The sequence below is a fragment of the Metarhizium acridum genome (genome assembly GCF_019434415.1).
Source record: "Metarhizium acridum strain ARSEF 324 chromosome Unknown scaffold_579, whole genome shotgun sequence".
NCBI lineage: Eukaryota > Fungi > Ascomycota > Sordariomycetes > Hypocreales > Clavicipitaceae > Metarhizium > Metarhizium acridum.
Window position 1 is genome coordinate 647,809 of NW_027094047.1, and position 21,921 is coordinate 669,729.

General features: G+C 50.6%; 10 protein-coding genes across 10 annotated transcripts; 6 read left to right on the plus strand and 4 right to left on the minus strand.

Moving 5' to 3' along the window:
• Nucleotides 1-764: 764 nt before the first annotated feature.
• Nucleotides 765-2,610, plus strand: J3458_021470 (uncharacterized protein; the record flags this gene model as incomplete). Its single annotated transcript, XM_007815860.2, has 4 exons — nt 765-1,099; nt 1,168-1,335; nt 1,448-1,849; nt 1,917-2,610. 4 exons carry the CDS (start codon nt 765-767, stop codon nt 2,608-2,610), a joined length of 1,599 nt encoding a protein of 532 aa, XP_007814051.2.
• Nucleotides 2,611-3,933: 1,323 nt separating this feature from the next.
• Nucleotides 3,934-4,266, minus strand: J3458_021471 (uncharacterized protein; the record flags this gene model as incomplete). The annotated part of the gene is made up of 1 exon (XM_066122635.1): nt 3,934-4,266. The coding sequence occupies one exon, from the start codon at nt 4,264-4,266 to the stop codon at nt 3,934-3,936; it is 333 nt and encodes a 110-aa protein (XP_065972393.1).
• Nucleotides 4,267-5,177: 911 nt separating this feature from the next.
• Nucleotides 5,178-6,041, plus strand: J3458_021472 (uncharacterized protein; the record flags this gene model as incomplete). The annotated part of the gene is made up of 1 exon (XM_007815859.2): nt 5,178-6,041. One exon carries the CDS (start codon nt 5,178-5,180, stop codon nt 6,039-6,041), a length of 864 nt encoding a protein of 287 aa, XP_007814050.2.
• A 751-nt stretch (nt 6,042-6,792) lies between these two features.
• On the minus strand, nt 6,793-7,125 carry J3458_021473 (uncharacterized protein; the record flags this gene model as incomplete). Its single annotated transcript, XM_007815858.2, has 1 exon — nt 6,793-7,125. The coding sequence occupies one exon, from the start codon at nt 7,123-7,125 to the stop codon at nt 6,793-6,795; it is 333 nt and encodes a 110-aa protein (XP_007814049.2).
• Nucleotides 7,126-7,660: 535 nt separating this feature from the next.
• J3458_021474 (uncharacterized protein) lies at nt 7,661-8,357 on the plus strand. Its single transcript, XM_066122636.1, has 2 exons — nt 7,661-7,836; nt 7,896-8,357. Exons 1-2 carry the CDS (start codon nt 7,719-7,721, stop codon nt 8,069-8,071), a joined length of 294 nt encoding a protein of 97 aa, XP_065972394.1. The 5' UTR covers nt 7,661-7,718; the 3' UTR covers nt 8,072-8,357.
• Nucleotides 8,358-9,341: 984 nt separating this feature from the next.
• Nucleotides 9,342-10,135, plus strand: J3458_021475 (uncharacterized protein; the record flags this gene model as incomplete). The annotated part of the gene is made up of 2 exons (XM_066122637.1): nt 9,342-9,694; nt 9,742-10,135. 2 exons carry the CDS (start codon nt 9,342-9,344, stop codon nt 10,133-10,135), a joined length of 747 nt encoding a protein of 248 aa, XP_065972395.1.
• A 1,095-nt stretch (nt 10,136-11,230) lies between these two features.
• J3458_021476 (uncharacterized protein) lies at nt 11,231-11,835 on the minus strand (the record flags this gene model as incomplete). Its single annotated transcript, XM_066122638.1, has 1 exon — nt 11,231-11,835. Exon 1 carries the CDS (start codon nt 11,627-11,629, stop codon nt 11,231-11,233), a length of 399 nt encoding a protein of 132 aa, XP_065972396.1. The 5' UTR covers nt 11,630-11,835.
• Nucleotides 11,836-13,365: 1,530 nt separating this feature from the next.
• J3458_021477 (uncharacterized protein) lies at nt 13,366-14,848 on the minus strand. Its single transcript, XM_007815855.2, has 2 exons — nt 14,452-14,848; nt 13,366-14,333 (listed from the first exon to the last, which is right to left on the minus strand). The coding sequence occupies exons 1-2, from the start codon at nt 14,651-14,653 to the stop codon at nt 13,804-13,806; spliced, it is 732 nt and encodes a 243-aa protein (XP_007814046.2). The 5' UTR covers nt 14,654-14,848; the 3' UTR covers nt 13,366-13,803.
• Nucleotides 14,849-14,997: 149 nt separating this feature from the next.
• On the plus strand, nt 14,998-17,389 carry J3458_021478 (uncharacterized protein). Its single transcript, XM_007815854.2, has 2 exons — nt 14,998-16,185; nt 16,273-17,389. Exons 1-2 carry the CDS (start codon nt 15,992-15,994, stop codon nt 17,069-17,071), a joined length of 993 nt encoding a protein of 330 aa, XP_007814045.1. The 5' UTR covers nt 14,998-15,991; the 3' UTR covers nt 17,072-17,389.
• A 965-nt stretch (nt 17,390-18,354) lies between these two features.
• Nucleotides 18,355-19,032, plus strand: J3458_021479 (uncharacterized protein; the record flags this gene model as incomplete). Its single annotated transcript, XM_066122639.1, has 2 exons — nt 18,355-18,412; nt 18,491-19,032. The coding sequence occupies 2 exons, from the start codon at nt 18,355-18,357 to the stop codon at nt 19,030-19,032; spliced, it is 600 nt and encodes a 199-aa protein (XP_065972397.1).
• Nucleotides 19,033-21,921: the final 2,889 nt, after the last annotated feature.

Genomic DNA, 21,921 nt, shown 5'->3' on the forward strand with positions numbered 1-21,921 from the left:
TAAAGTTTCTCGACCAGCGTAGCCCTTACAAGTTCACAACTAGTTACCTGGCTGCTGAGCTGATCCACAAGCCGGCCAACCGCCATGCCGCAGGTCAGCAGGAATCCCTGTTGAATGTCTTCTAGGACGGGTGCCCAAACATGCATTCGCCGCGTCTTCAATGCCAGAACCTAGGGTCGTCGGATTTATTCCCCAGTCTCATCCATTCCCCGACCTGATGAGACTGGCTGTCAGATCGTCAAAAAACTGTTTCCATCTCATGACGGTTGACCCACCCATGTCAGAACTGCAGTCAGTTGCCATACGGAGCATTCGTACGTACCCTATTGACCCCTCCGTCCTCTCAACCCTCCCAAAATGCTATGAGGCATTAGATATCCCCAACGTGGCAATTGACTTCCATAACCCCATCCCGGTCCGTGATACAATTTGGTTCTTGGGAGACGGGTTCTGCCCCTTGCTTCCCCCTCGGGCGCTCTCGGCGTCGAGCCGGGTTGCATCTTCACACCCCACAAGTCCTGCAGGTTTTATTGACAAAACCTGGCGGGCTGGCGCAGTCATTACCGCTCTTCGGCTTGTCTCATGTTTCGCGCAGTGATTGGTGCTTCTTTTCTTCCTGCGGGCTCAGCTCAATCGTCACCTGTTGGGCTGGGGTTGGTTAAACACCGCTCGAGTCCTGTCCCCGTGGAAGCACAGGAAGATACGGAAACAGAGTCGACCAGCGCCAGGCTCATGTAATTTATCGAAACGGTATCTTTGCAATAATGGCCGAGCAGTATTTCACCGACGAGAAGAGCCCTTCGTCAACAGCCATGGGGACATGCAATCACTGTCAACGGCCACCCTGCCGCCATTCCCCAACGAGCAGCTCAGAAATTGACGGCGAAGAACACCGAGCAGGCTGTGTTTCAACTTGCGACTTTGGGAAATGCTCTCAGTCTGCGCCATCCGAACGTATTCCATCAGTTGCTCGGAAGCTTTTGCGAGCCGGTCGAGTCGAAGAAAACGGTATCCGTCCCTTGGCGGCGGAGGAACGAAAGCAGAAGCGCTTCTGCAACATATTTACCGTTTGGTTCTCCATGAACTCCAACATTCTCGGGTTCGTCGACACCTTGCTCAGGGCTGGATATGGAGCGCGAGTTTGACTAACGCCACTTTTTCGGACAGTATAACATTCGGTATGCTCGGTCCTCTGGTGTACAACCTAAGCTTGCGTGATTCCATCCTTGTGATCGTCTTCTTCAATCTGCTTGCAGCCATCGCAGCAGGAATTCTTGCCACGTTTGGTCCAAAGACGGGCATGAGGCAAATGATTCATGCTCGCTATAGCTTTGGGTAAGTCGGGCTCTCTCGCGTTACATCCCTGTTTAGTCACCTCACTTCTGTCGTGCCATAGCATCCGATGTCATCTCATAAAGCTGCGAGCTAATTCATGCGTTGTCTGCAGCCGTTATCTCGTTTCCATTCCGGTTCTGTTGAATCTGGCCACGTTGACAGGATTCACTGCCATCATTTGTGTCGTCGGCGGGGAATGTCTCTCAGCAATATCGTCAGGAACCATAACACCGAATGTAGGCATTGTTGTAATTTCCATCTTGTCCTTGATTGTATCCTTTGCCGGGTTCAAGGTGTTGCATATTTTTGAAACCTTTTCTTTTATCCCTGCTCTCATTAGTATCATAATAGCTGCTGGGGTTGGCGGGAGCGGACTCAAACAACAGAAAGAGCCCGCAGCACCCGTAACGGCCGCTGACATCTTGACCTTTGGTATGATCATTGCCGCGTATCAAATCCCTTGGGCTGCGATTGCCAGCGATTTGACAACGTATTTTGACCCCAAAGTTCCGTCGTGAGTTGTTCTCCCGCCATCCGCCTCAAGTTCCGCTGAGAATTTTCTAACGAACCCAACATGGTAGGTGGCGAGTATTTCACTACACATATTGGGGCCTTGTCATTCCCACTGTACTGCTCATGTCTCTCGGTGCGGCTATTGCAGGTGCGCTACCTAACAATCCCATCTGGGAAGAAGGCCATGACGCATATGGCGTAGGCGGAGTTCTGGCGGCCATGTTGAGTAGCGCAGGCGGATTCGGTAAATTCGTAGTAGTGCTGCAGACGCTCTCTCTGCTAGGCAATACTTGTGGTAGCTTCTATGCCATCACACTGAACTTTCAGGCTCTCGCACCCATTCTCTTCAAGGTTCCCAGGTACGTGTTTGCGGTAGTCGTTACCGCAATCATCATTCCGGTGGCAATATATGCATATCGCGACTTTTATGCTGGCCTTAACAACTTCATGTCGCTGATTTCTTATTGGTCGGCGGCATTTGTGGGCATCGTCATGACGGATCATGTCGTCATTCGGCGCTGCCGCTTTGATTCCTACGACCAGACCTTGTGGGACAAAGGAAGCAAGCTGCCGTTGGGCGTGGCAGCCATTTCCAGCGGCGTGGTTGCGTTCGGCTTGGTGGTTCCCTGTATGAAGGAGGAGTGGTATGTTGGTCCAATTGCGGAAAAGGCAGGCGATATTGGTTTTGAGGTGGCATTCGCGCTGAGTGCGTTGGCGTATGTGCCGCTTCGAATTCTAGAAGAGCGTTTTACGGGGCGATGAAGGAATACGGCCGTGGCGGTGTGATACAAAGAGCCGTTTTCTGTTCGGAAGCTGGCATTTGGCGCTTTTTTTTTTAAATGCCTGTTTCCCTCGGCGCTGTTGGAAATGACAACTTGAATTGTAGAAGCAAAGAACGAAGCTGCAGAGATAAAACGACCTGACAATGGGGGTACGGGTTGGTATCAATGTGTGTATCCATGGATCGAATTGCCTGCCGGATTGATCTGGCTGGCATTGTCTCCGCCCTTTAGTGCACAACATGTGGGCTAGTAGTATTAGCCTGGCACCACCGCACGGTACCGCCAGTGCCCCTTTCCGTTCACTTGTGTTTCTCGTTGATGGAGACGACGTCGTTGCCTGCCGGGACCTGGCCCCGTCCATACTGTATGGCCTAGGAGATGACAATCAGCCAATTGTCCATCAAGTTTGTGCGCCATTGCCAGGGCCAAAGAGGCCGTATCGTGCGGCACGCTGGTGCATCGCGCCACTGGGCGACGGGCGGTGAAGGTCTCAAGTTTGGTTGTTTCTGTGGATGAGGACATTGAACGAGGAAGAGGAAAATGACACGCCGGGAACACCACTGACTGTTTGGGAAGGTGCGCGACAGCCGCTCCTTCCTCACCAGCTTCCAAATGGGGGCGAGAGCAAAAACTGGGTGTAAATGATACTTGACAAAGACATTCCATGCATGAAAACATTAGGGACCAAGGAGAAGGAGGGTTTATTATGGTGGCCACGCTGAAAGACGGATGTTTTGGGCAATTACAACTGCCGGTGAAGCACCTCGACTGCAGAGATGGGGATGATAATGAGAATAGAACCAGAAAGATTCGGGTTGTTCTTTCCAGCTTCATGAGTCAAATGTTAGAGTTCTATTCGCAATGAGACTCTTCTCTGTGATACAAGTTCTCAGTTACGGAGTACGCAGCCTGTACTAAGGTAGGCTCCAGTTTAACAACCACGATAGGATGCGCAACAAACACTCCATTTTCAACTCAACATTCCGGTATCCACGGGAAAAGACAGAATTCTGACCTCAACACCTGGCGATATATCGGCGGTATCTAAGGCGCGCACAACCATGGCGCACAGAATCATAAACACGAGCCATTTTCGTTGACAGTTTACAGCCTCTTCAGTAACATGTACGGCTGGCCCATGCAACTTTCCACATGGGACCAGAACTCTCAAACGCCAATTGCTAGCTGTGGCCCTGAGAGGAGGATTCCAACTGCTTGCCTCAACTATGGCTAAGTACAAGTACATCTGGACATCGTTCTTCAGGGGCCGTCCTAGCGTGGTAAAGCTGGCAATCGTGGGTATTCATATGCGAATATGTGCTGGATAGCCACAAAGCTCCTCAAACTCGCTCTTTTGCCAGACTCTGACCTGGCCTGAAGCTCCCGCGGTAGCACATGGCTGTGAGACTTTGGCCGTGATAGATGCTGTGTATTTCGCTGCCAGTGTTTCATCCTCGCTGCCGCCAACAAATCCAACCAAAAGGACCCAGACCACAACAACAGCCGTACTCGCCAACGTCAGGATCCCTCCCAGATTAGGACCAGTTGGCGATTTAACCTGCCTTTTAGACCCATGTATATAAACACGGTGTACATCTGTCAGTTCGAGCCAGCAAGAAAACGTTGTACCCGACATCCTCCCAGGCCAAAGCTCACCGGGCTTTAGTGTAATTAATATGCTGACGTTATCACCACTCGACAGGCTTAAATGTCGCCCAGAATGTGTGCATCGCGGTAGGGTCGATAGTGGCAGGACGTATATTTGCCAGAGGATTATTGCAGGATCTGTTGTACACCCGAATGCAATTGTACCTTTACTGACACGATGTTTAGTCTATGTATGTCTGCTACAAGGTAAGGAGAAGCAGATATACATCCACGCACAAGACAACCCGACTAAAATTCTCTCGCTAAATCAGGACATGGCTCAACTGTCGGGTGAGATGAGAGTTCAGAACGAACAATTTCATCATGTTGAATGATGGGTTAGGCCGAGTGTCGGTAATTAATTACTAGCATTTATCTTTCGCTATATCTGGGGCACTTATATTAAGCGAGTATTGATGTAAACATTAGGCGACATACATAAATGAGCTGGGTTAGGGTTATGAAAGGATGGGCATGGGCCGCATGGCACGGAGTAGGCGGGGAAGCTGGTCAACCAGTTTCCGGGGTTTGGCCGAGGTCTGTACGAGCTTTGGACAATGTGGACGGTTCCGTTTCCTCTCCATCTACCATGGCGGATCATCGGGGTCAATTCTATCGGGAATAGTCTTCATGACTTTGCAAAACAGTACATGCCCAGGCGCAAGCGTCTCCAGCATCCCAGATGCGCCGGAGTTCCTCAGCCTAGAAGGTCAGGAGAAGTGGCCTAGCATCGTCCCCGTGTCATGTTCGTCTAACCACGGCATAGATCTCTAGCATCCCTCTCCCAACCCTCGTTCGACACTTCAAACGATTGAATATCTCGCCTATTTCTGCTTCAGCGGGAGTGGCAGCAATGATCTGAGCTGTCCGTCGAGGCTTAAATCCCGCCGATTTCGACCAATGTCCAGAGACGCAAGACACCTCGATGCAGGGCATGAAAGCCTTGCCATCAACAACACTCGCATCCGCCGCTTCCTTACTCTTGTTGGCCTCAAGACTACTGCACGGTTCTTTCGTCGCCAAGGCTCTTGCGTTCCCATTTCGAGACGCTTAATTGTCAAGTCGGATGCCTTTGTCGACTTGACAGAAGGAGCAACAATGAGATTTGTCGCCAACACCTCCGTCCCTGTACCCAAGGTCTGGTGCTCCTTTGTACGCAATGGACGCGTATACCTTGTCATGGAGAGGATACAGGGCGATTGCATTGCGAAAGGATGGGATGATCGTAACAAAGAATCCAAGGATAAGCTCTTGGCGCAGTTGAAGCTCATGATGGAAGGAATTCGTTCGCTTCAGCCTCGCCCTGACGCGGGGGTCGAGAGCTGCGTTGGCGGGTCGTTATTCGATAGCCGCATGCCTCGTCCAGATCGCCGCTTCGGCCCTTTCCAAACCATTCAAGAATTCCACTTGTGGCTAAGGGGCAACTTGCGGCCCTCAGAAATCGAGAAGCCTAAGCAGGCGGCTGAACAAGATTGGAAGGACGTCAAGGACATGGCCGCTCGACAGGACGGGCCTTGGCCTCGGCCAGTCTTCACGCACGGTGATTTGAACCCATGCAATATAATTGTCCGAGGGGATAAAGTTGTTGGCATCATCGATTGGGAATTCTCTGGTTGGTATCCACACTATTGGGAATATACATCTGCCTGGTGCACCCAGATCCTGAGAACAGAGTGGCAGGATCTACTCGGCAGCTTCCTCGAGCCATTCCCAGAGGAATTGGAGATGGAAAGGACCAGGCAGAGGTGGTGGGGAGAGATCTGAGCAAGGTCTAAATCGGCCAAGATGGCCATTTTGTTTCCAATTACGACCCTCGCTTGACATTCAAATGTGTAACCCTGACCTGGTGCCATCCCGCTATCTGAGAGACGATTGGACTTACCGTCTGTCTGGAATAACCCAAAAGAGTGCTAAGCGCCCAAGGCTCCTGCTTTATTGGCTCTGTATCCCTCTCATTCGGCCATTCCTCAAAACGAGCCCCAGTCTGGGTGCTGTTGGCTGTCTCAAGCAGCAACGATGCCAGCCAAGCCAATTTTAATGCTACGATGGCACGTTGGCTTTCCCGAGTTGACACAAAGTCCAATATTCTTCATAAAGCGAATCTTGCTCTCTATTCTTCATGGTTTTGTTGTCTGTTTACCAATACTTTCAAAGCTCATCCAACTGGAGAGATTGCGGACCAGCTAGGGTCTTTCCTATTCTACTATTCACAGTGACTTTGCGGAGTAGTAGGGATGGTCTCGAACAAGAAACGTCTTTACGTCGCCCTCTATCCTAGTGGCATCGTGAACAATGAAACGCGAAGGTGAAGAAGCCCCGGCGGCCTGCCCTCCGATTTCTGGATCTAGAAGCTTACACTTGAGCCCGGGAACAGGTACCATTGGGGCTTCCTAGTCGGGCCCAAGTTCGAGGATCAAGACCCGGTCCAAGGTATGCGCTACCATGTCAAAACCCCATTTCTTAGGGTTGGGTGTACGAGGAAGGGCAGCTACGCGACGTGCGATGCACCAACAACCTACTCGTCCGCATCCTCGTCGCCAAGGTCCTGGATGAGGAGCGCCTCGCGAATATCTTCAGAGCCGTTCCCATTGTGCAAAGTGATGCCAACTGGAGGTGTCGCACCTGGATTGCAAATGCGGTGGCAGCGGTAGCAGGACGGCAGAGCGGTAGGCAGGGCAGTGCTAGACTGGGGGGAAATTGAGCGGGTTGCGAGATGGTTTGCTGGCGAGAAGACGGCCGCCGGTCGCTTTAGGGATGTTGCATTGGCGCTGAAGCCGAAGCCGACGTGGGATATGTTGCGAAACAGGGAGACTGTATCGTAGAAAGACTCCGAGTAGCTCGGAACCATGGCTGGGAGGCCATGGTCGAAGCCGACTCAAATGCTTCCCAACCAGGAGCTGGCAGCTCGTTAGTTTTGGCTCGCAGTCGCTTCTCGAATTCGGCCATAGTGGGTGGTTGGTTCGTAGGCTGCAGTTCAATTAATTGTACTTTGATCTTGACCTGATTGTTGCGTCAGCAAAATCTGTTGGTGCCTCGAGTTTCCAGGCACCCGTGCCACTTTTCTCTCTTCTCTCTGACCGCGCCAGCACCAGACAGGAGCACTTGAACATCATTACAAATACTCGTCGTTTCAATCTTGGCCATGTTTGCACGCCGTTTCTCGCTTTGCCAACTCGCACAGACAGCCGTACTTGCTGCTTCGGCGGCAAGGCGATAGGCTCCTCGTTCCCTGCCACGTTACACTAATTGTCCGCGCCTCACCTCCAGCTTGTTCGACCCCCAAGAGATCGAGAGTCGACCCGATGATTTATTCAGCGAAGGGGTAATTATACAGGAGAACGGTCTGGTATATCCGGCTGTCAACGCGAGAACGGGTTCGTACACGGGAGGCTTCTGTCAACGGGTAGCACTAAATGCTTGACAGTGTCGAATGGCGCAGTCATGTTTCCAAATTCCTTCTTGATGCAGGAGCTCGTGCGCCGATACTTTGATGAGAACCTCGATCGTGAGGACGAAGGCAAAGAGGTTGAGACTCTTTTCATCTTCACTCTTCCTAAGGGTATAAACAAATTTCGACCACGCAGTTGATGACTTGGCGACTGAAGAAGTGTTATACAGCGACGCCCATACCCAGCCATCTCATCCTCATCAACGACTATATTTCCAAATTCTCTCTCCAGCCATCGCGCGGAATGCTATTAAAATGTTGCACTCTGATATGTCCATCTGAAGCAATACGCAGTGTACTCATTTTTTCTAGATTTGAACCAATCATTGGACGAGTTCTACAATAAGCATGCCCGGAAGGAGACGGTGGAGGACTGGCTAGATGCACATCCCTTTCAAGAGGCGGGGCAGATGATAAGGATGCTGTCTGGATGGCCAAATGATACAAGGCCAGCAAATGGACGCATTGACATGTGATGGAATGTAAACCAGCTTATTGATGTTTTTGAAGAATTCCCTTCAAGCACAGGATATACGAATCGCATATGACACTCGCTGTGCCTAGATAAGCGATGGATGATTAGCCGCCTCCCTAATCTAGCGGACTTTTATTACTCGTTAGTATCATATAAGTACACTGATAGTCAAAAGACAGAAATATATCTATCTTGATCATCCTCTATTCACTTTAAATTCTTCTCAAATTATGTTACCAAGCCTGATAATGTTGCCAAGCGTACAATTTCCCTGCGTAATGTGGCGTGGTCAAAATCTCTCCAATTAACTTCTTCGTCTCCTAAACCGCCTCACACCATGGTCCTAACCCGGCCCGGTTTGTGAAGCATCGCTAAGTTCGACGTCTCCCGTTACGTAAATCATGCGGCAGTCCTGGCCTCGGTATATAAGCGGCAGACTCCCATAGATATCTCGGTCATCTGTTGGACCGGCCTCACACGGCTACACGAGGGCTACGATCACGGGACCTCGGGCAGAAGGCTCTCACCGCTTCTTATATAAATAGAGCTCTTTGGTCGTGTAGGCTTTGACCAGGGACCTTTAATACCAAAAACTGCAATTTGAATTGAGCTATTACTCGAAGCCTTTGATTAAGCCCTTGCCACATACAGCTTGATTCCAATGACCGTAAGAGTCTAATGCCGTACGATGAGGAGGGTAAACCAGAGTACACTAGCCCCTTACGCAAGGCGTGTCATATGAATTTCTTCTTGTTTGAATATAGTAAATTCTTTATAAAATGCCTAGATTTTTAAAAATGGTCGGTCACATATAGTACTTCCTTGACAGTAGCTGTATAGTTTTTACTCTACCAGAGGCTACCAAACTTGAACTTTACTGTACTTTCAAGTAAAATCAAGAGCCAAAATAAACCATTACATAAAAGCCACCCGCGGGCCTCGCAACGGTCAAACTGTTGGCCACTGCCCAATTCTTCCATGCTCTTGGCATTGTTGTTGGTCACAGCAGAGCACGGTCAAACTTCCGGCAGGCCAGGGCTTCTACGCACTTCTGCCTCTTGACCCTCACCAAGATTCTTCCCCAGGTTTACATCCAAACATCTCCTCATCAGCCAACGCATCTCGAATTGCCCATCAAGCTATGGCAGACTCTCTGCCACTCGGAAATGCCGCCTGGACAGGTGTCGGGGGCTGCGTGGAAGAATACGCCGAGCGCATCAACAAGTTCGTCGACAAAATAGACAGCAAAGCCCTGGAATCCTATGCCTCGTCGCTTCGAGGGAACCAGCCATGTACAATTTCTGCCGAGTTTTCAGTGGGAAACTTCAACCTCGTGCGCAAGATCCAGTTCCGTGACGGCGTTGAGTGCATCGTGAGGCTACGGATGCCTCCAATGCCAGTGGCGGGCCAACTCAACGACATGGTCTCTCCCCAAGCCCGCGAGAAGCGCCTCTTGGAGATGGAGTCTGAGCTTGCGACCATGGAGTTTGTGCGGTGAGTTCGCAAGGCGTCGTCCTCTGACAGTGCTAAGTATGCCGCAGCCAGAACACAGACATCCCGATCCCAAAAGTCTATGCATATGACCGGGATGAACAAAACGCCGTTGGATGTCTCTTTTCCATGATCGAATACGTCCACGGCAACACAGCCGAGGAGGTATCACAGAGCTATCCTGGAAACCAAGAACGCATCCCAGAGCCGTTCCGAGAGAAAATTTTGACGCCAATCGCCAACATCATGACCCAGCTTGCCTCCGTCCGCCTACCGAAAATCGGCTCCATCTTTCGAGACGCCGCGGGTTCGTTCGTTGTAGGACCTCTGATCGAGACAGGCTCGGGGCCGTATGATTCTGCTGCCGAGTTCTACGCCGACTATCCCCTGGCACTGGGCAAAAGTCTCGCAGAGAAAGAGCAGCCAGTCAGTGGCCAAGACTAAGTAATCCAAGCGTTTCGCTCCCTCGCTGCCTCCTTTCCGCCTCCTGCAGCCCGAGAAGGACGTGGCTGCGCTGAGCATTTTGGCCTTGCCAACTACGATCTTAACCCGAATAATGTTCTTGTCGATCGGGAGTTCAACATCCTCGCCGTCATTGACTGGGACTCGGTCGTCTCAGTGCCCGATGCGGCACTTTACCGTTTCTCCAGATTGATGGGCGTCGGGTGTGCTATCCCTGGAGTTGTTGGCGAACACGGCTTGGAATTGAAACGGGACGGACTCGGCCGGCAATTTGCCAAAGTGGTCGAAGCCTGGGGAGAGCAAGCGAGAAAGGATTGCCAAGACGTGAACAGCGGCCCATGTACGTTTTTACGAAGTCGGGTTTTTTCTCCAAGGAGGCAGTGGCATTCCGCTCGCTGATCTCCGTCAAGCAGGGGCAGGACTTTGTCAACGAGGAATGGATGCAAGGTCTGGCATGGCTGAGTGATCACAGTGAGCAGCAGGTGGCACATTTTTATCTTGGCAAGTCCAAGGACAGAACGGCGTGAACTCGGTGAGGTCCAAGGTTGTGCAGACAGTACTAGCAGTTTTGCAGCCGCCATCAGCGTTGTCACGGAAGTGGATGATCTGTCAACTCATCGTGGTACAAAAGCCTCACGGAGCCACCACGAGCGTTTTCCTGCAACGGAGGGCTGCCATAGCACCGCCAAAGGCAGGTATTATTCACGGGGAAAAGCCCCAAGTTGGTAGGGCTGTATAGACACACAAACAAACAAGCATACGGAAGACTTGGCCATTTTCCTTTCAAAAAAGGCGATTACACTTTGTAATCTCTACCGGCTCTTAAGAGTTTTCCAACATCCACTATACCAGCAAAGGCAGAGACCCGTTGGCAAAGGCTATGCTAGCTTAAGCCCGAAAGTGTAGTTGGGAAGTTGGCTTGCTATAATTTACATACATCCCGCAAAGTCTTTGCTCCTGATTTAAAAAAGTGACAACACATGTCTCTGGGGTTGGCGTCGCATGGATTGCCAGGCGAGAAGAAGAATCAGACAACCCAGAAAGGTATCATTGATCCCACAACGTACTAAACAGCCCCTATACGTTATAGGGAGTAATCTTTCTCAATCTAACGAATGATTTCACCGGCTCACGAGTGACGCCGTCCACCCCCTCATAACCTCCCAGTTCCGCGCGTATCTCAAGCATCTCAAACTCCCAAACCACCAAGGCAATGACAGTCCGGACGGCCAACTGACCCAAGCGTCTGCCCCAGCATTGCCGGGTTCCCATGCCAAAACCTAGCTGCGGCCCAGGCGTAGCGTCAAAGGTGTAGCTGCCGTCCTCCCTGGCGGCAAGCCAGCGCTCCGGCTCAAAAAGCCTCAAATCCCGGGACTCATCCCATACACCCCAGCGCCTGGCGGCTTTGGTTGGGCTGCGCTTCTCATCATCCACGGGAATCGTAGGCAACACGATGCCCGGCCCAGCACTCAGCATAATCAGCCGGGCGCCCTTAGTGATTCTATACCCCAGGATGTCGAGATCCTGTGCTGCCTCTCTCACAATCGTAAAGGGTGTTGGTCGGCGCGCCTCTTCAACAACGGCATCTAGCTAGGGTAGTCTGGTGCGACGCAGTTCTTCAAACGTCGGTGGTCTCTGCTCTTGTACCGCCTCTGGTATCAATGCTTACAGCTCGTTTCGACGCTTTCTCTGGGAACGTTGGTAGCTCGTGAGGTATTTTGTAACCCACGTAATGGCGCCACTGGCGATATGACGGCCAGTCAACAAATCAGCAAAAATCTAGCAAGGCACGATTTGCCAGCTTCATTAGAAATAGTTCTTTTACATTTTAGAGTAAACATATGCATGAGTAAAAAAAAGAGACGTCGTAATTTACCTCGTCAGACAGGGATTGGCTGAAGATTTGGGGAACTCGGCCTTGGTTTTCCGCCGCTGCCTGCTCCCGCATCTTTATGTGTTTGAGCGCAGGCTGACCGTTGCCCCTGTGCAAATTGAGGCCATCGCTGCTGTCGTGGGCGTCCCATTGTCGCCGTAAATGGCAAACAAACTCATGCCGACTTGAGAATGGCTTCTCGAACCTTCCTCCGAGGCGTTCGCGACTTGGATCAGGATTTGCGGCAGCTCCGCGTAGGCGAGCGGCGGAGAAGAAGGCGCGAAATGAAGATGAATCAAGACATGGCGAGCTCCCTGGGCTATGTAAACTCCAGGAAGTACAACCTTGGTAGTTGACTCCTCTCCGCTGGAACACTTATCGCCATCTTGCACTACAGACGCGTTGATGCCCGGCCGACCGGTGACGCTCATAAATGAAGATACTCACCAAGCTGAGTGTCCCAGGAGCTTGACGGTTGACCCGCGTCCAAGTACCAAATCGTGTCTCCAAAACATGACGTAGTTCCAATGCGCTGATTTAACTTATTTTGATAGCTTGGGCGGCGGCCATGTTACGCAACATCTCTCGAGGAGTCTGTGCCAGCTGAAAGCACAAATTGTTTTCAAAGTCCGTATGCCCAGAAAAGGGCCTATGTGTGGGCATTTTTACAATTCATTTATCCATCAATACGGCCTCAATGAAGACCTTTTTCGTAGTGGCGGTAGAGCGGGAATTACCTAGAAGAGAGAGAATAGAGGATTCCCAGTGCAATATGGAGTACGAAGGAGCGACATTCTCTTCATCTATGAGCTCACGTACAGTGTCGTGAGCACTTGTATCACCCTCCAAAGAGCCCTTCACAACAAGGTAAATTATTGCTCCATTGAACTCTCAACAATTCGATCAAGCCTACCCCGTATCGCGTTAGAGACATGGAGACCCCGTGCGACTTGAGAATCTGGCTCCTACCCAACCGTGCGGCTCTGGGTGAGCTAAGTGAGACCATTCACAGCCAATGCCTTATGCTGTCTGTAGTACGGAGGACATGTTACATTTCGCGGCGCGCCGTGCAGCCAACAGCCAAAAGACATTCGGACTTCCGTCACAAACCCCTCATATCCCTGAAAGAGATGGCTCATCACAAGCTTTTTGACTTCTTGAGTCATGCGCATGTTTTGGCATCGTACATGGGGCTCAGGGCTAGAAGCACCGACCTGTAGGAGGCAAAAGTGAGTGTCTTGACTTATTGTCATGACCTCTTGAGCGGTGGCAAAGTTCGCCGTCTCTAGGAAGGCTGGGCATTCGTCTCTCACAAGGTAAAAAATACGGAAAAACATAATGATTCAGAAGATATTAATTAAAACAAAAAGTGCTCATTTCTACTTGTACCAAAAACTCCATGTGCTTAATACAAAGGCCACTAGTTTACATACCTCTAGTGTCGAGCTAGACTTCCCATACGTCCTTTATTATATGCTGTTCCACCATCTGTGAAAGCCCAGACCAAAGAGCAAACAGGTCCGGACTGACAGATTCGCAAGGCGTACCGAATACCGAATGGTCATCTTGAAGAGTATATCAGCGTAAGCAATTCTCGGCCACGTTTCGTCGCCGATGCGCAGTCCTGTTCGCTTTGGCCCGTCTCGGAATAATTCTAAAGCAACGAAACCCAAATCAACTTCGAAAAGCCGCTCTGTAGATGCCCAATGCTATAAAGAGCCACCGCATCTCAGGGAATGCCGTGATGAGGTGCTCTTTTTGACTATCGTGCCATCTCTCAGCCCATTTCAACAGGAGCTGATTGATGCATGAGTTCCGCAGGCCGATATGCGTGAGATTGCGCGGAGAATGCTTTGTTCTGCATTTCGTGCCGCAATTCTCGGATCTCGGCGTCCTTCTTTGATCTGTATCGCAGGAACATGGCACCCAAGGCAATCATGACCAGCGCGCCGACTCCGACTCCAATTCCTATGCCTGCTTTAGCCCCCGTAGATAGGCCTTCGTCAGACGTCTTGGGTTGTTGAGAGTCTGGACTAGAAGTAGTAGTACCCGTCGTGGAACCTGTGCTTGAGGAGGATGACGTGGTTGTGGTGGATGATGTTGTCGAGCTTGACGAGGTCCTTGTTGGACCTGGGGTTTTGTCGATGATTGTAAAGTAGCCAGAACTTATCTTATCCGGGGCGGATTGGTTTCCCTGGGCATAGGCATTTGGAAACAGCCAAAGGAAAAAGCGCTTGGAATAGGTCAAGTCCAAGGTACCCACATCGATTGTCCAGGCGAAAATAGATGCCGGACCATCGGTTACGTCTGAGAGCAGAATTAGCCCGGTGGTAACAGATGGGGGGAAGTCTCTCGTCGTTCCATCCACGGATTCCCACACATCTCCTTGACCCAACGTATGAAAGCAAAACGAAGGGCTACTTACTCGAGATGACTGGCCCCAATATAGCGGCACCACCATCGGGAACTTTCTGCCACAGGGCAATGTTGTACGCCTCGAGGCTAGTATTGTAGGTGACGCTTATCTGACCTCCGACTGTGAATATCTCCCCGGACTTTGGGTTGGAGAACTGGCTCAGCGCTGATGGCACAGCAGCGAAGACGAGACCAAAGATGAAGCCAAGCATAATGGCGTGCAAAGCATGAGTATAACGATTGGAAAACCTACAGCCAGGTCGACTATTGTACAGGTCATGGTCAAAAGAGTTGCTGTGACGGGAGGAGTCACGGGGGCGCGGGTAAGCCCTCGTTATCCCGCCGGGTCATACTGCCATCGTGGAATCTCAGCCACAACATCTGGTGTTGAGGTAGTTACTCAGTACGGAGTATTTATTCCCTTGACATCAAAATGATGCACGGCGCCCTTGGCCAATAAATAGATACAGGGGGGGACTCAAAATCCCGTATCGCTCGCTTGCCGAGGTTCGACAACCAATAATAATCATGGCATTTTCTGGTCCTGGCGCCCCGCTGAAGACTGTCCCGTGTCTTGGCGCGTCTTTCTGGATATGTAATTTCGATCCAGCTCATCATTTGCCAGGCCTTGCTTGCCGCCGGCCCTGGCCATACTCCATGCTTCGCACATGTGGCGGCGTTCCCTCTCACAGAACCAGGTGAGCAGTCCCTTGTTTAAATTGAGAATTACCAACTGTGCGACCTGTATTTTTTGCCCAATTTGAATACATTGCTCCATAGTACTCGTCAAATCGACATGTCAGCCGGCTCTGTCAGCATCCCGAGAGGGCTGGCCGGCATTTCGAGCGACAAGTTACGTGTTCCTTGATTGTACAAGAGTTTGAAGGGGGGAAGGGGGTTAGTCTGCTCGTGGTGGAGATGATGGTGGAGGCTCGCTAAATAATTTAAGAGCAATGCGAAGCACAAGCCCGAACAAAACGCACCAGGGTTAGGGTTGGGGTCAGAATGCTGTACAACATGACAGATGACGTTGATATGTCAACTGATGGATGGTGGAGACGGTGCTTGTGTACATGTACAGATCACTTATTAACAGCATTGCCATGTTATAAGTTACTATCCACCATGGCTGGTCAAACAAACATCCCCTCTTCGCCTCCTTCTCCCTCTCCCGCTCTTGACCAAGCCAAGCTTGAGGCAAGGCACCCCAAACTGCCAAGTGCGCCATGAAGACGGAGAGCAATGCTATGCTTGGGTTCCTGCGGCGGCGAATTGTCTGGCCGCTCGGCGTCTTGGTTTTCATTTTCGTTCTTTTCACTCTGCAACGAAGGCATTTCACCAATAGACCCGGCTTCGTACATTCCCGGTCCTTGGATAAAAGCGACAGCCTAAGACACGTTTTTAATTCGACGCTCGGGGTAAGCGGTGATTCCTCACTGTCTTACTTACTTGCCACCTATTCTGGACGACTTTTCTCGGCAATGCAGTCTTGGCTAACGGGCAGTCTCTTCATTGCGAGTTTGTAGTTCCAAGACATCCTTGTTGTCGGCATGCCGTCCCGGACAGATCGTCGCGACGGAATGATGCTCGGCGCGGCCCTTTCGGGCCTTGAAATCAACTTTATCGACGGCGTAAGAGGCGGAGACGTCCACGAAAAGGCAATCCCGGTGCCCGAGGATCGGAATAACCACCTCAATGGTCCCGGCCTGGGCTCTTGGCGGGCTCATATGAACGCCATTCACGAGTAGGCACTTTTTTTTTTTTTTTTCCTCCATCACGCTCTCTATTTTTACCATGGAGGCCTTGCTAACCTTTTGGGACCTCTTCACAGCGTCGTACGAAGAAACTTGTCGTCAGCGCTGATTATGGAAGACGACGTCGACTGGGATGTCAGGATTCGCCAACAGCTTCATGACTTTGCTGTTTCGAGCCGAGCTCTCACCCAGCCCCTGAGCCGCGAGCCTGGCAAATACGCCGATCCCACATATCCCAACCCAGTCGAGGGTTCGCCAAGGAAGTTGCCTGACATGAACTTCTATAGTCTTCCCGACACCGTCCGGCCTCTGGTGTCCCCGTATGGAGATAACTGGGACGTCCTTTGGCTCGGGCACTGCGGCATGCATTTTGTGTTTGGACACAGCAATCTTATAGCCAAGGGCCGCGTGGTCAAGGAGAATGACGTTTCCGTCCCACCCAAGAAGAACCTCTGGTCCATCAACAAGCCTTTCTCACTAGTGGAGGAGTATCCGGCACATACACGAGTTGTCCACCACGCGCAAGAGGGTGTCTGCAGCCTCGCTTACGCGGTCAGTCAGCGGGGCGCCCAAAAGATGCTCCGTGAGATCGCTCTCAAGCCGGTGACGGATGCGTTTGACATTCTGCTGCGGTTCTACTGCGAAGGCACGCATGGCCGAACCAAACAAGAGTGTCTGAGCATCAACCCAAGTCTGTTTTCCCACCATCGGCCAGCTGGGCCCATTGGTGCCTCTAGCGATATTGGCAACCACGGCGAGGGGTATAGACATGAGGCGTCGACAGATATGGTTCGGTTCAGCGTACGACTGAATGCCGAAGTCATCCTGAACGGTAGTACCAGTTACATTGATCAGTTTCCCGACTCTCCAGAATGACGGTTTTCCTTGCTTCTTTTTTTTTTTTCCGTTGCCTGTTCATTTATTTTGATACCACCTGTCTTTGATTGGTTTTACTGTTCTTGGTTTGGTAACCATGTATACTATTCACGGCCGACTTGACATGATGAAACATCCGGGTACTGGAGTCCAGGGTCGAATTTGCTGTAGAATTTGCATTACGACGAGTGTATGATGCCATGAGCGCCATGGTCAAAGCTGCCCATCGTTTATATGGCAAATATATTCAATTCCTTTTCAAGTTTATTATATTAGACCCATCGAAGTACTGGTGGAAGCACTGTATCAAGTAGGGCCGAATGAATTTACACCATGTGCCTGGTCGTACCCAAACCAAGGGACCGTAATATATCGCGTCATACACCATGGGTAGACAAATATATTCAGTCAAAATGGAGCCTCGGCCGGCTTTCCGGAGTTGGAGCGGGCGAACCGACGCCGCATCAGATCGGAACCATGCCCAACTAGGATAGCGTGCCCAGACAGGTCGACTGGTGAGTCAAACGTCTGGTGCGTGCCAAGGAAGGTGCGGTTGAGGCTCAGACGCCAGGACACTGTGCGAGCAACCGGCTCTACAGCCTCGCAGCTTGGCGGCGCACTTTCGCTGTGGATCCAGCCATCTCAACCGTCGAGCTTAAAAGGACTCCCTTGCTCTCCTCCGACATGTCGACGTCTCCTCTCACGCCCCTTCACCCTCAAGTGCCGAGCGCCTCGTCTCATTTCCTGCCAGATCTTGCTCTGAGCCACTTTTGTCCTCTGCACGTCGCTCGTCGTCGCGTGTCCAGCGTCTTCCCCGGAAAACACCAACTAGAAAAACCACACCGTCCCCCGCCTCTCCCGGGTTCTAGGAGAGGTCTCCTAGCGTGAGCTCATGGACACCTCAATTACCGCCGTCACCGCAGCTTGCCGACAGATCGTGGGTGTCTTCAGGCCGCAGCAGCGAAAGGTGCCCGACCCTCCTTGGTAGTCATCAAGCACCGTGGTGGTCCCCGACTGAGCTCGATCGTCACCTCAACTCTGGTGATCACAATATATCTGCTGCCGCTTCGACGTCCTGCATCTCCAACTCACCGCTCTGGCCGTTGCCTCTTGACGACTTTTTGGTGCTCGGTCCACTTCAGAACCAGGTTCCTGTTTCGACTTCTGCCTCTACAGAAGAACTGGCTCTTGGTCTGGGTCCACTACTCCAACAGACTCACCACTTGGATCCGCCCTCGTCGTCGTCCGTTACCCCGGCCCTCTCTTCTCTCGACGACCCGGACATGACCTACCTGAGTTTGTTTGGGAGTGTCGGCACTGAACATGGCTTGGATCAGAATGGTAAGGCTCTCCCGAAACATGTTGGAACTTCTCATAATACAGAATGGACTAGTGGGTTTGCTAACAGTACTCGGATAGATGCTACACATCGCCGACATCATTCACACAACTCCAACCATGACCTTTTTATCCAAGACGGCAATAGCTTCTTGAGCCACGTACTCCCTCACCCGCACCAATCCCCTCTTTCCTTGCAGAACCCCCCAACATCAGCAGTTTCTCACGAGCGGACCACCGCAAACCATGTCAATCACGCCTTCCTCAATACTTCATCATCAGCATCAACGACGGCGAAACCCGCTTCAGGTCTGCATATCCCACCAAGACCTAAATCCCACAGCTCTCCGGCGAGCAGCAGCGGCACTGGTAGCTCCAAACGCAAGTATTCTGCTTCTCCTCCCGAGGATCTGGATCCAGATAGCGAAGAGGCCCAGGTGGCTATCAAGCGTAAGCGCAATACCATGGCTGCGCGGAAATACCGCCAGAAAAGGCTCGATCGAATCTCGGACCTGGAAATGGCATTAGGAGAGGTTACCAACGAGCGAGACGAGCTCAAGTTGCAGCTTGCCCGGCGAGAAGCCGAGGTTGAGGCTCTTCGGGAAATGCTGTCTAGGAAGTGAGGTTGCCTGACTTGGTGTAACTGCGATGATTTGGTGAGGGGGCGAAGAAGATGAAGGATGTAGGGATATCATGGAGGAATGCTTCCTCGGCCACCACGGCAAGAAGAATGTTTCAGTTATGAAATACCTGTCCGTAATTAGCAAGAAGTCTTTGCATAAATGAATTTCATTCGTTCTCTGCCAAGTCTCTGTGTTGTACAGAATCAAGACATGCTGCTCAGACGATGTCGTTCTCTTCCTTTTATGGTAAATAATATTCATTGATGAATCATCAATTTCCGTTTCTGTCATCACTGCAGCAATTGTGTTTCTGTGCAGGTGCAGAGGGCATGTTGTAGGATGTCACTTACAAAAGCACCTGACGCTGTGGTTCCCAAACACACCATGTTTGAAGAGCCAAGGGAAGTTGGAATCTTGATTTTCAATAGTGGCTGTATTGTGGCTTAATTTATAATCTTGGGTATATATTCTACATATTATATTCAAATACGCAGCTTACCCCCGTCGTCCGAACTAATGTACAACTAATACTTGCAACTGCCGCAGCAACACAACCACTCCGTATGTATCCCCGGCCTAGTTCTTGGCCAGATACGGTAGTTTCCTGGGGTCTCGTCCTGATCCAGTATGAATCATTCTGATTGTACCGGCAGTCGCGGAACGATGATTCATATGTGGCCCCCGGAGTGTGCAATTCGTATTCCAATGCCGAGGCTGGGATCGTCGACACGGCATCGACGGCCTCTGGAAGAAATGAAGAAATATAAGCAAGGTTCTCGGATACGAGCATCTGCTACTTTTGAGGTGTTTTGCGACGCAAGATGCACTGCATACAAGCCTCCTTTTGAGGATTCGTGGCAGCGAAGCCGTGTCACGGAGTACACAATTTTGACACGACGCCAGTATCTGAACACGGTACCTCTCTGGTCTGATACATGGCTCGCTCAAATTCGATAGCCGGCATGGGCACGCAACCACCTGAGAATCATGGCGGAGGGCGTAGCGTGCGCCGCACTGTATCCCTACAACTCTAGTAATGTTCCTTCCCAAATCGCCAAGAGTCAGAATGACTCATTTTTGCTCATCTTTTGTCAAACGGCAAAATGCGGGGACCTGGGCGCGCCAGTCGGGCATTTATCATGCATCATGGGTCGAAATGTCGTGCTACCCATTGGCCAAACATCCCATCGCGCTGGATATTACTTGATTTGGCCGAGCCGGGTTTCAGAAGGTTGTTTCTACAGTCTGCGGCTTGTGGCGGAATATATTGCCTGTCTGGAAGTATCCACTGGTTTCCTGTCCGGTTAATTTTTTTACGTCTCACTGCAATACGATAATAGGAGCATATTACCTAATTTGTCTCGATTTGTCGACTTTCATGTTTTTCTAGTAATACATGTCTAGCCAAGCTCGTGGATGGTGCTCATTTTATAGTTGAGAACGATTTCATGTTTATTGACTCGGAGTAGTAGGGTCACTTTCAAACTAGTCCCTTACGACTATACTGTCGGATGGGATAAAAAGATGCTGCCACACAAGCAGGACTAGTTGAGCATGCTACGTCCCAAAATTTGCCAGTAGGGCCATACATTTCACTGGCAGTCCGGACCTCGCCCCGTGCTATAACGCTCATAGCAAGCATGAATAACATGCATCTATTGCTCGGTTTTGGTCGTAATAAATGCTGGCAGCGGTTTGTTAAGATCTTTCTGTGTCTTCTATCATGCAACTAAAACTTATAATCTGATGATGCCATCGTTCCAATCAACTGTGGCAACAGCTGACTTTCCGGGGGCCGGGCTCTTCTCCGATTCCTCCCAGGGCAGTTAACCACGAGCTTTAAAGCCAGTTGCGACTCTCACGTAGCTGCTATAGCTATCAACAGCCTGTCAATATGATCGTCCCATAAATATAGATTAAAAAGAGCAGCCACGGCTGATGATAACAATTAGCGAACTAAACGCACAATGTATCATTACGGTACTTTCTGTGTATTAATACCAGTTTTGTGAATATGTTATATCAACATGCTGAGTGTGGCTTAGCGCCTAATTAAAAGAAGTATCGCATCGAACTCCTTGTTTCCCACAATTAAACCTCATTTTCCTGCCTATCTAATGGTAACGATAGCGTTGAGTGAGCCATAGGGGAGAGAAAGAAGCAGTAGAAATGAATACAATCAGTCTTGATACCTGTAAAGTGTGACAAGGGCTCAAGGAGGGCTTGGGGTCAATATCCCAATTCATCTAATAACAGTCGAGTCTTGGGTATTAGAGGTCCTTGGCGTTCCTAAGGCCTGAAGTTGACTAAAGTTGAGGGCCTTCTGCCCTAGGCCCCGTCATCGTAGCCCTGCTGTAACCGTGTGACAGCAGCGCCGTGTTTGGGAGCTGTATTTTGTAGCTTTCGAAGCGGTGGAGAGTCATCGTTCGCGGCCGATACCACATTGCTAACCGTGCATTGAGTGTTAATCGGGCGCCTTGCCAAACGGAGATGGAGAACGGCGCGTTAGTCTCTAACGGACTCATCAACTGCTTTGCTAGTCGTGGAGTATTGGTAATGAAAAGAAGAAATAGAGGTCATCCGGTTCCTTGTTAGTGCTTAGCGTTTCTAAAAAGAAAGATGATGTGCGCGGTGATAATTTGGTCACTAGTGGCTTATCTTCTGCATTATTTAACGAGTTTACCGTATACACTGATTGAGTTGGGCAAGATACAGCAATCTTGGTTGGATTTTTCTTTTTGCAGAAAATGGTTGTAGCTCGGTTGTTCGACCCGTGGTCAACTGCCCTCTATTCTTCGTAACCCCTGCAGCTGCATTAAGCTCGAGCCATGAGAAATGTCTCAGCAAAATGTAAGGTGGTACGTATTGGTTCATTATTAGATGGTGTTC